The sequence below is a fragment of the Neoarius graeffei genome, chromosome 27 (assembly GCF_027579695.1).
Source record: "Neoarius graeffei isolate fNeoGra1 chromosome 27, fNeoGra1.pri, whole genome shotgun sequence".
NCBI lineage: Eukaryota > Metazoa > Chordata > Actinopteri > Siluriformes > Ariidae > Neoarius > Neoarius graeffei.
In genome coordinates this window covers 4,243,818-4,256,203 of record NC_083595.1, presented here as the reverse complement: position 1 = coordinate 4,256,203, position 12,386 = coordinate 4,243,818, and the positions used below count along the sequence as shown (strand labels likewise).

Here is a 12,386-nt window from a genome sequence, read left to right as displayed (position 1 = left end):
AATGCCGGGCGACGACACGACATCAACGTACCGTGTAGAGGAGAAGCGATACGGGGAGAAATATCGTATCAGAGCTGTGAGAGAGACTTGTGCACTGAGCGATGTCTGTGAGGAGATATCAGTGTCTCACACATCAGGTCAGAGTTCAGTACAACCAAACTACTGAACCATTCACGCATCACTGTACACTAAGCACCGCCCTCAGGATCCGCCCCCTTTACTGCTGTTACTGTGTACGGCCTGGAACATTCGTCAGCAGCTTCCCTCTCTCTCTCTCTCTCTCTCTCTCACACACGCAGTTCCACAGTGCGTCAGTGCCCCAGTGCATGCTGGGAACTGCACACAATGCAGTGTTTGTGCAGTGGAGCGTGGGACTGAACCTCAGGCTCTTTCTCAGGCTGAAGCATCCCCATCAATACACACACTATTTATTTTCTATTTTATGTTTTGTGGATGTTTTGTGTTTTTCCCTCCTCCAGCACTGACCTGAGATCAGCTCCGGTGTGAGCCTCAGACCGAACCCACAACCATATGAAACATGTTACTATATGGAAAGAGGGCGGGGCTTCCAGGGTTCAGTTAAAACACGCAGTGTTTTTAAATTTACACAACTTTACTGAATGGCGATTAAACTGATGACCAATGAGGTGACCAGCGTGTGAGGTCACATGACATCATCCCCGTCGTCATGAATATTTGTGTTATTTGTGTCTCTGGGTAAAGCTCGTCTCTGTGCGTCTGTAAAACGTAAACTCGTTACAGCAGGTTACGTTTAGTGTGTTTAGTTTCCGCTCCTTCAGGTCGCACGTCTATGTACCGTAAAGCGTGTGATCTCTTTAAATGTCGCGATTCTTGCTGTCGTTATTTATATATTTGTAAATTACTTTATGGTCAGTGAAGGAGAAAACAACTTCGGTTATCAAAAAAAAAGCTGAAAAATAAACATTCAGCAATAAAACAAATGCACACGACCCATATCCTCTAACACACAAACACAATGTGTGTACAGGCCAATTTATGCTGACAACCCAGTCCTCGCAGATAGCGTCGCAGATGGCGTCTGCGTAGCCCCCCCCACCTTCGCAGACGCTCTGCGCACACCTCCCAAAAATTGTGACCACCGCAGAAGCCTCGCAGACAGCGCCGCAGACAAGAGGGCTCTGATTGGTCCACTCTACATCCACTGTACACGCACTTCCGCTTCCCTACTTTCCCGGTTTGGTTTGTTTTCACGACCGCCATTTTTAAAAACGCGAGTGAAGATGGAGCAGCATGAAGAGCGGTTGATCGAGGAAGTACGTACATCTATACAACTCCAGTTCTAGTCATTATAAGTAACCGGAGGATAAACACTCTACTAACCACACCCACCAACTACTCCTAGCGACTTCGCGCCCCCTTGCGTTGTGGCGGTGAATAACATCGCGCACGCCTATTCCCCCGCTCAACAATAAATTACAACTGTCTGCGAAAAGCTATCTGCGAAAGCCTTGTCGCAAGAGCATGCAGAGGCCTTACCAGAGTACACACACACAGCTCTGCTATACTATCACCACGGCAACAGTAGTTCACCAGCGCCCTGTGTACACAAGACCTGCTTCACAGCAGCGGTTACCAGGGCAGGACCGCGCGCACAACACACACACACACACACACACACCTCAGAATTAGACCCTGGAGGCTATGAGCTAATAGTGTGAGGCTCAAAAGGCAATTAAAACATGACACTCTGTGTGTGTGTGTGTGTGTGTGTGTGTGTGTGTATCCTCTTTCCATTCGTTACTCTCTCTCTCTCTCTCTGTTCTCTCACCTTTCCACTTCCTTGCCTTCCCCCGTCTGTCTCTCTCACCGATGTGACACTGTCTGCCTATCTGTCTGTCTGTCTCTTAACCTGTCTTCCTCTCTGTTGGTTGATATTTTGGAAGAAAACAATGAAAGGAAGTGTGAGACTGCAGCTGAACTTCACCTCCACTAAACGTTTGGAGAGAGAGAGAGAGAGAGAGAGAGAGAGAGAGAGAGAGAGAGAGAGGATCATCCTGCAGCACTCGTATGATATGGGCTAAAACCTTAGAAAGACACACACACACAAAATGTTCTTTACACAGAGCACATAGTTACCTGAAGGTGATGTGTGGCAGGGCCTCGTATCTGTCTGTGTCCATCTTATGTCTCTCTTTTAATGTTCTATCTGTCTGTCTCTGTATTTCCTGTCTGTCTGTTGGCCGATTTATCTATCTGTCTTTCTGTTGATTGGTTGATGTATCTGTCTGTCTGCTTCACTATCTAGCTATCTGTGTGCTCATCTCTATTTATTCATCCATCTGTCTGCTTATCTCTTCATCTGTCTGTCTCTACTTCTGTCTGTCTATTCACATGTCTGTTTGTCTAGCCGTACGTCCTTTTGTCTGCTGAAATATCTGTCTGCCGTTTCCGATTGGCTGAGAACAGTACGGTGTGTTACGACACGCCACTGCAAAAACTGAATCAGAAGTTAGAAAGAATCTTCTGAATCAACGAATCACTGACTCACCATTGAAGAAGCTCTTGACCTTCAGGTATCCGACGCTGAGCCTGAGGACGGACAGTTTGTCCAGCCGGGAGCGAACGTCCTCAGAGAAGGGCAGCAGGCTGGTCAGTTTGTCCAGCTCCATGTTTAGCCGGTCCCTGTGTCGCTTCGAAGGGTTCGACTTGGCACCTTCGGGTGGGGGAGGCTTCGGTCTGGAACGAGAACCCAAACTCAACTCATTAGCATGTCTGAATAATGCATTCGTCTTTATCTCGCTCTCAAAAAATGCTGACATTGCTGAAATAACGAACGGAATAAGTCAGTCAGTGACGTCAAATCAGTTAACAAAGAACATGAAGCACGAACGGCGACGAAAGAAGCTCCCATGCAGTTTTGCCAACAGAAATTCTGAGCAACGCAAACGAGAATGAATCAAATTCCATATGAACAAAGCTGTAATTAAAGTGATGAGCACTAGCTCCGCCCCCACCATCACCGTAACTTTACACACCAGCCAGTCGGCTCTGACAAACGTACAAAGCTCAAACTGATTTTTGATCACATACGTCACAAAACCTGTGAGAATAATCTGAAGAACTGAAATTAGAACAACAACAACAACAAAAACTCATTTTAGCTTGTGGCTCAGCGACAGACTCCATGTGATCGCTCGGCTGCCAAGATCACTCACGGGATTTTTAGGGAAAAATAATTTTATTTTGATATTGATTTAGCGCGGAACTTTTTTTTTCTTTCATTTTTAGGATTTAATACTTTTTTGGTGTAAATAGTATCAAACAAAATATTTTAGTGCACTACAAAGGGAACAGAGGGATATTCTGGGTTCAGGCTCGGGCTCAACTTTCAGTTTAAATTTAATCACCGATCTGCAAGAGTTTGGTAGCCTGGCAAGCCAGACTAAATGTGAATATTTAGTCTGGCCTCGCTTGTAGACATTTCCGACGGGTGTAGGAGGAACAACCCGCTGTCTTTCAAACGGTCTCTGTGCGTATAGGCCAACGCTCTGACCAATCAGCGCAACAGTGACTGTGACGTAGTCAGAGCGACAGAAAGCAGTGGGGGAGGCCTTGAAATAAATAATTTTTCAAAATGCGTATTAATTAATAAACAGGTTCTAGATATTAAGAAGTTTGGAGATAATGACCACAAGTTTGGAGTCTGTACCACATACACTCGTTTTTTTTCCAAGTGTTTTTCAAGGGTTTGCTTAAACTGTTTTTGAGAGTTTTTATTTAGTGGTGTTTGGTGAAATAATTTCCCTTAAATTTAAAATAACGGGAAAATAAGAAACAATCAAAAAGTAATGTTTCAAAGCTGTTTATTAATTCTTCGTACTGCACAAACTAGCCCCATCCTTTTGGCTACGAGCGGAGCCAGCTGGTAGATCAGACTTTTGCCATAGCCGGTCGGCAAAACAGCGAAAACGTCCTTCTTGAAAAGGAATGAGCGGAGAGCCTCTTCCTGCTCATGTTTCAACCAAAACTCCAAGTCTAATTCTTCTAAAACTGATTCCGAAGCGGAGTCAAACGCGCGCTGTTCACTAGCCGTAGCCATCTTTCCTGCTGTGCTTTCTCCAGCGTCGCGCAGCTTTGTCATCACTCCTGCAAAAGGCCGCCCAAAGAATCCAAACAAAAACCTTGCGTTGTGATTGGCGGGCACGATTTGATGCCCGGGGTGTTTTGTTGATATGGTGCGAGGCTAGACCCACTCGCTAGGCAAAAATATTTTTGGCCGCTAGGCGGGTGGGTCTAGTTTACTAGGCTAAGAGTTTGGGTCAAAACTTTCAAATGTGTGCGTTTACACCGAGGAAAGAAAAAAGTGCATTTCTGAGTGATCATGGAGCAACAGTTTAAACTGGACTGAGAGAGAGAGAGACAGAGACAGGGAGACAGAGAAAGAGAGAGACAGACAGACAGACAGACTCAGAGAGAGAAAGAGAGACTCAGACAGACAGACAGAGACTCAGAGAGAGAAAGAAACAGTCAGACAGAGCAAGAGAGAGAGACAGACAGACTCAGAGAGAGGGAAGGAGGGAGAGAGAGAGAGAGAGAGAGAGAGAGAGAGAGAGAGGGAAATGTCTGAAAACAGTTAGAAGTTGGTCAGAGTTTTGTTTTAGAAAAAAAAAAAACAGGCCTAAAAATAAATATGGAGTAAGACGGGTTGATTAAGAAAGAGAGAGAGAGAGAGAGAGAGAGAGAGATCTAAGGAATGTGTTCAGCATCTCTGCGCATCTGAAACTGTGAGAACGTCTCCACTGTGACCTCATTTCCTGTTTCAGAGGGTGAGATTGGGGGCAAACGAAGCGACACACAGGGAAAGAGGAGAGAGAGAGAGAGAGAGAGAGAGAGAGAGAGAGAGAGATTGTGCCCATCACTCCATTCCCAGTTCGGTTAGCGTTAATCACAGTGAAGTTCACACTCATCTGTCGCTGTGCTTTTGTTCTTTACATTTCTGTTTCTCACGTTTCACAGATGTTCCTTCAAGAGTGTGTGTGTGAGAGAGAGAGAGAGAGAGAGAGAGAGAGAGAGAGAGAGAGAGCGTAATTAATTTATCCTCATTACATCATTAGACAGTCTGAGGAAGCCGGTGTAATGATGTCTCTCCCGCGCTGATGGTTACAGTAAACACTCCATTCAGAGCCAGCGATAAATATTTTCATAACTAATTCACTGTTGAGACGCGGTGCGTTAATTATTAATCACCGCGCAGCTGCTGCGCTGAAGGAACCCAGAGCCGAGGACAGCGTGAAGAGCTGCGTGGGGTTTTACTGAAGATGAGCTTCACCAGCTCACAGATCAGTCTGTTTAAAGCCAAGTCGAGAAAAGGCTGGAAATAAATCACTGAAATCTCTCGGAGCGATACGGAAGATTTTACTCCGGAGCAGACGGGGTGTCAGCGTCACCTCACCAGACCGAGGAACCGTGAAGCGAGCCCAGTATCACGCGAGTGTGAGACAGGGTCAGAGACGTGGGCCAGAAAGTTCTAGAGTGTCTTACGGTAAGTTAGCTGAATTAGCACTGACTGAAAGAAGGCGACTGGTTAAACACGTCACAGAGTCAGTTTACATTTACACGACAATAATAATTTAAAGCTAGATTAGCAAGACAAATTAGCATGAGAATATTTCTGATGAAAAACAGTTTCGCTGTGTGTGTGTGTTATGGTGTTAGTGAGAGTGTGGAAGGTTTTAGCGAGTGTTAGCTTGGCAAGTGCTACGTTAGCTGGCGTGTTATCACTGCGCCGTAATGAAAGCCATTATCCAGGTCTGAGCCAGGACTTTACTGGAATCACTGTCATCAAACAAGGAAAAGAAAACGGCCGTCTCCTCAGAGGAATCTCCGCCTCGCCTCGCTTCAAGACGGCCGCCAGACCCTAATTACGTTTTCCCAGAAATAAAGAATGAGGCGAAAATTACCTCAGCAAAAAAAAAAAAAAAGTAAAAAAACCCCAAACAAACCTGGTGAGACAGAAAGGAGCATTCAGTCGTTCAGGTCAGGGGGAAAAATGCATCATCATCATCATCATCATCATCGTCGTGCGTCAACGAAAAGATTTCAAACATTTTAAAAAAGGAAAGAAGAAACAGGCGGCTTGGTTTACAGACGACAGTAAGCAGGAAGGGTTCATTCGGATAAAAATGGAGCCAATTAATCTATTTACTGACGTTTTAAAAATCATTTGCATCTCATTTACGATTATTAAAAATAAATTTAAATAAACTTCACAGAAGATTAGCCCCGCCCACATGACTAGCAGGTGTTCTAAAGTCATTAAGCTGCATTGTCAATCTGTAAACTGGGCGGGCGGGGCTTGCTCAGACAGACCAATCAAATGCTTGTGCTTCGCGATCTTTTAAATAAATCAAAACAACGAATAAAGAAAGCAAATTTACTTCTAAAATAAAACGTAAAATCAATCAATAAATAAACAGAAGTGAAGAAAAGTAAACATAAAATAAGAAAACAATTATTGCAAATAAATAATGGCAAAAACAAATGATATTTATTCAATTTTAAAGGGGCGGAGTCTATAATGATGCCATAAAGTTGGAAGGTATCAGGAGGAGGGAGGGGTGAAGGGGTGGGGCTTCGTATAAACAATAACACTTCGGTGTGAAACAGACACGACTGAACACACACACACACACGCAGTGATGTCCGCCCGCAGATTATTCGTGCGGTTTGTGTTCACTGTGCGTTTACCTGAGCACTTTTTCACACGTGTACGCTCACACACGGCACCTGCTGTAACTCTCGAGTGGACCTTCGGGATTGCGGCCGTCACGCAAACTCCGCTATTAAAAAGATCCTCGATGAAAATTTCACGCAATCAAAAATTCATCAAATGAAGCTCCAGAAGGTGGCGATAAAGTGCAGCGACGACCCGCCAAGAAGGACACTCAGCTTCATGACGCAAAACAACGTGCAAGAGGAAAGAAAAGGCCAAAGAGTACGTCACTGCGTGGCGCGTGTTTATAAACACTCCTGCGTGTGGGTGAGGGAAGAGGACGAGGGTGAAGAGGAGAACATTAAACATTATGATCACACAATGATATCAGCGCTGTGTCTCTGATCACGTGCAGTTATATTCAGAGAACCCACGACTCGCTGCGTAATAACCGGAACCCTCTAGAACCCCCGACTCTCCGCGCGCCTTACGGTGTAATAACCGGAACCCTCTAGAACCCCCGACTCTCCGCGCGCCTTACGGTGTAATAACCGGAACCCTCTAGAACCCCCGACTCTCCGCGCGCCTTACGGTGTAATAACCGGAACCCTCTAGAACCCCTGACTCTCCGCGCGCCTTACGGTGTAATAACCGGAACCCTCTAGAACCCCCGACTCTCCGCGCGCCTTACGGTGTAATAACCGGAACCCTCTAGAACCCCCGACTCTCCGCGCGCCTTACGGTGTAATAACCGGAACCCTCTAGAACCCCCGACTCTCCGCGCGCCTTACTATGTAATAACCGGAACCCTCTAGAACCCCCGACTCTCCGCGCGCCTTACTATGTAATAACCGGAACCCTCTAGAATCCCCGACTCTCCGCGCGCCTTACGGTGTAATAACCGGAACCCTCTAGAACCCCCGACTCTCCGCGCGCCTTACGGTGTAATAACCGGAACCCTCTAGAACCCCCGACTCTCCGCGCGCCTTACTGTGTAATAACCGGAACCCTCTAGAACCCCCGACTCTCCGCGCGCCTTACGGTGTAATAACCGGAACCCTCTAGAACCCCCGACTCTCCGCGCGCCTTACGGTGTAATAACCGGAACCCTCTAGAACCCCCGACTCTCCGCGCGCCTTACGGTGTAATAACCGGAACCCTCTAGAACCCCCGACTCTCCGCGCGCCTTACGGTGTAATAACCGGAACCCTCTAGAACCCCCGACTCTCCGCGCGCCTTACGGTGTAATAACCGGAACCCTCTAGAACCCCCGACTCTCCGCGCGCCTTACTGTGTAATAACCGGAACCCTCTAGAACCCCCGACTCTCCGCGCGCCTTACGGTGTAATAACCGGAACCCTCTAGAACCCCCGACTCTCCGCGCGCCTTACGGTGTAATAACCGGAACCCTCTAGAACCCCCGACTCTCCGCGCGCCTTACGGTGTAATAACCGGAACCCTCTAGAACCCCCGACTCTCCGCGCGCCTTACGGTGTAATAACCGGAACCCTCTAGAACCCCCGACTCTCCACGCGCCTTACGGTGTAATAACCGGAACCCTCTAGAACCCCCGACTCTCCGCGCGCCTTACAGTGTAATAACCGGAACCCTCTAGAACCCCCGACTCTCCGCGCGCCTTACGGTGTAATAACCGGAACCCTCTAGAACCCCCGACTCTCCGCGCGCCTTACAGTGTAATAACCGGAACCCTCTAGAACCCCCGACTCTCCGCGCGCCTTACGGTGTAATAACCGGAACCCTCTAGAACCCCCGACTCTCCGCGCGCCTTACGGTGTAATAACCGGAACCCTCTAGAACCCCCGACTCTCCGCGCGCCTTACAGTGTAATAACCGGAACCCTCTAGAACCCCCGACTCTCCGCGCGCCTTACGGTGTAATAACCGGAACCCTCTAGAACCCCCGACTCTCCGCGCGCCTTACAGTGTAATAACCGGAACCCTCTAGAACCCCCGACTCTCCGCGCGCCTTACAGTGTAATAACCGGAACCCTCTAGAACCCCCGACTCTCCGCGCGCCTTACGGTGTAATAACCGGAACCCTCTAGAACCCCCGACTCTCCGCGCGCCTTACAGTGTAATAACCGGAACCCTCTAGAACCCCTGCAGTGTTTTCTGATGCTGTAGTCATTACACTGTAACCCTCACAGCGAGGTGATCTAGAACATTCCACAGTGTTTTTTAGAATGTAAACTCTCTCTTTTATCAGATTACTGAAGTCCTGGTAAGTGTGTTGATCAGATTATTGCACTCAGGGTTGTTCTGGGTTCCATTACAGGTGTGTGTGTGTTCTAAGTTCTAAATACTGTGGAACCTATTTTGGGATCTCAGCCAACAGCATGTGTAAGAACTGTAATTAAACTTCTCCAACGACTTTTCAAATTTAAGCAACACAACTGAGGGAAGTTTTGATGGTTCTTTCTTTGTCGTTTCCATGGTCACCATGTCTCTGCAATGCTTGCACATGACTGGTGTTTCCTGGGTTGCCTAGCAACAGTATTGTGAAGAGGTTCCTCAGGGTAACAGTCAGTACGCTCTGAACTCAGCCGAACATCACACTTCTGCGTTCTGAAACTCGTTATTCTCGTGATTCTCCTGTTCAAGGGAACTTGAGTTTACTGGATCTTACTGCGCAAACACACACACACACACACACACACACACTCCAACATAGGAAAAAAGAACACAAGGTCTCTTGGCTGTTTAATTGGGCGACTTCCACTGGAATGGGGCGTTCTTGTCTGATAACCCTGCTGAACTCACTCACACACACACACACACACACACACACACACACACACACACACACACACACATCTGGTTCTGATATCTCTCTCTCTCTTTAACCACACACTCTCTCTCACACACACACACACACACACACACACACACACACACACACACACACACACACACACACAAAACCCAAGGTTGGCTTCCAGTATGGCATTCTGGTGTGAATCACTCTGTGTGTGCGTGTGTGTGAGAGAGAGAGAGAGACCACCCTGAAGTTGATTATTGTTCTATAACAGCATGTCCCCAAGTATTTTATTCCACTTACACCACGGAAAGAGAGACAGAGCAAGAGAGAAATACAGTGAAACAGAAAGACAGAGACCGTCAGAGAGGTAAACAGTGTGTGTGTGTGTGTGTGTGTGTGTGTGTGTGTAAAGCCAGGGTTGAGTTACACACTTGTTGAATGTGCTCTTTGTGTGAGACTTGGAGAACCTGACACCCTGCGTGGCTCACTTTAGTGTCCACACACACACACACACACACACACACACACACACACACGCCTGTGTACTGAGATATGGTCCTAAGATACAGCATTTTGTGTGTGTGTGTGTGTGTGTGTGTAAGACCTGATATGACAAATCATAGACGGACTGTTACCATGGACACAATTAATACTCACATTTATTTAACACTGAAACTATTTCATTCAACAGCAAAGGAAAAAAAATCCTGCGCTTTCCTGCAGCCAGTCCGTATTTTCTATCCCTTATTATTCCACGTTTAAAGCTGAGAGTGCTTGTGTTTAAAGCCAACAGTCTATCGACCCTGCTGTAAGAAATCCACTCAGGGAATCTGTGGTGAGCCCAGAGGAGCCAAAGACACGCGGGCGATTCAAATAACCTGACTAAATCACACACGAACCCGACTCTGAACACCACAAACTTTCCTCGAGTCACGTTTGGACTTCACCGACTCTGTATGATCGTATATCGACACAGAAGCTTTTTTTAGTTCCGCCCTTGTTTACCCAGACGAGCGTGTCAGTCAGCAGAATCAGTGTGAGTGTGTGTTCTCTACTTCCTCTTCATGTACGCCGGGGTTATGGACCTGCCCGTGACTCATACACCGCCATCATCATGTGTGTATTAATGAGTATCAGGACTGCATCGTTTACAGCTGTGTGTGTGTGTGTGTGTGTGTGTGTGTGTTCACATCACATTTTCATCAGGCCTGACAGCTTTCCGAAGACTTCATGAACAGAGTGTTCATCTCGAGGGACTGAAACTGAAACTCCTCAGTACCTTGACATTTCTGACCTCTGACTGCAAAAGACCAGAGAAAGGACGACCTGAAACACTCGGGACCCGGGGCCGGTCTCCTCAACCCCGAGCTCAGGGAGTGACGTATAAATCAACATGGCACCTCTGAGCATCTGCAGTGAACACAGAAGCACTTCTTCTCTTTAAATGAGTGACACTGCACACACACACACACACACCAGCTTTAGATCCATCAGCAGACACACGTGTGTGTTAAAGTGCATATTCTGGACCAATTTGTTTGTTTTTTTTTAAATAAAAAAGTATATCCCTTTACACACTCATCCAGAAGGGTAATTCTGCACAAGGCCGTCTGTCTACAGCAGAAAAAAAAAATAAAACAACAAAACGTGTCTGGAAAAATCCCAAGCGAGTCTGGAGCCAGATTCGTGACGTCACCTGCGGAAGCGCCAGCAGGCTGCGCAAGCTTTGCACGGTTTCAGTGCACAGCCTGTGTAGACCAAGCGCTCCCGTTTCTCCCTCATTGTCCGGTCTTTTGGGAAACGATGAGTACTAATCCCATCAAGATTGGTGTTGCTACACCCTCCTACGATACATCTGTTAACCATTTCAATAATTACGCGATAATGTTGAAGGAATTTGCAGAAAACCACCAGATTGTTTTCTCATAAACAAACCAGCGCTGACGTAGGATTCAGAGGGAGGCGTCCCGCACGCGACGTCACGAAAATCAATGTTTCCCGGAAATCCAAATGCCAAGTTTTTCCAGAGGCGGACCAATTCGCCTCAAATGGCTTGATTTCAACTGGATTTTTCTGGTGTTGCGCAAGGTAAAAAAATTGCACAAAATGTGACGGATATTTGACCAAAGTTTAATATAAAATAGGAGAACTACACTGATCTCGCTCCTGAATTTACCCGTGATGTGCACTTTAAGTCTCTCACACTGACTCCGCACTCAGCACAGTGAGAGGGACAGCACGCTGCAAACAAAACATCAACATGGAGGTCAAAAATAAATCTGAGCTCCAGCTTCTGAGGGACTGCGAAGGGCGGAAAACAGCGTGCTGTGATTATACACCGCTTCACATCAACATTACTACACAATCCCCTACGACATCTCTAATGAAGTCGTCATCACGGATGCGATTGGACAAAATATTGTCATAACATTCACTATTTAATTATTTTCTCATTGAAAGAATGATGATTTTTTTTGCCCTAATTAAAAAAAAGACAAAACATCATGATTTAACTGACATAACAGGAACGCTTTCAATGAAGGCCATATGTCTGACTTTATTCATAACATGTTATAATGGCATTAGAGCCATCATAATAAGCTTAATTACTTATGAATAAAAGTTTTATGGTTTGTAACATTGCTCATAATGCGTTTATAAAGTTACACGTGGATAATAATAAAGTTCTCTTCATTTGTGGGGATACTAATATTGATCTGTTGAACCCTAATAAGCACAGTATGACTGAGGAATTTATTAATACCATGTACAGTATGAGTCTCCACCCAAAAATCACCAGACCCACCAGAATTACTGACCATAGTGCTACCTTAATAGATAATATAGTTACCAATGATAAAAATTGCCCACTGAAGCAGTATAGTACAAAACAAAACTATAATGACCAACCTTG

General features: G+C 46.3%; 1 protein-coding gene across 1 annotated transcript in view; it reads right to left on the bottom strand.

Annotated features, from left to right (window-relative positions):
* The window catches only part of ahr2 (aryl hydrocarbon receptor 2), a 119,496-nt gene that overhangs the window by 94,329 nt on the left and 12,781 nt on the right, over nucleotides 1-12,386 (bottom strand). Inside the window, exon 2 of the mRNA XM_060911906.1 lies at nucleotides 2,531-2,718. Coding sequence (XP_060767889.1) covers nucleotides 2,531-2,718 — 188 coding nt within the window. The remainder of the gene's footprint in view (nucleotides 1-2,530; nucleotides 2,719-12,386) is intronic.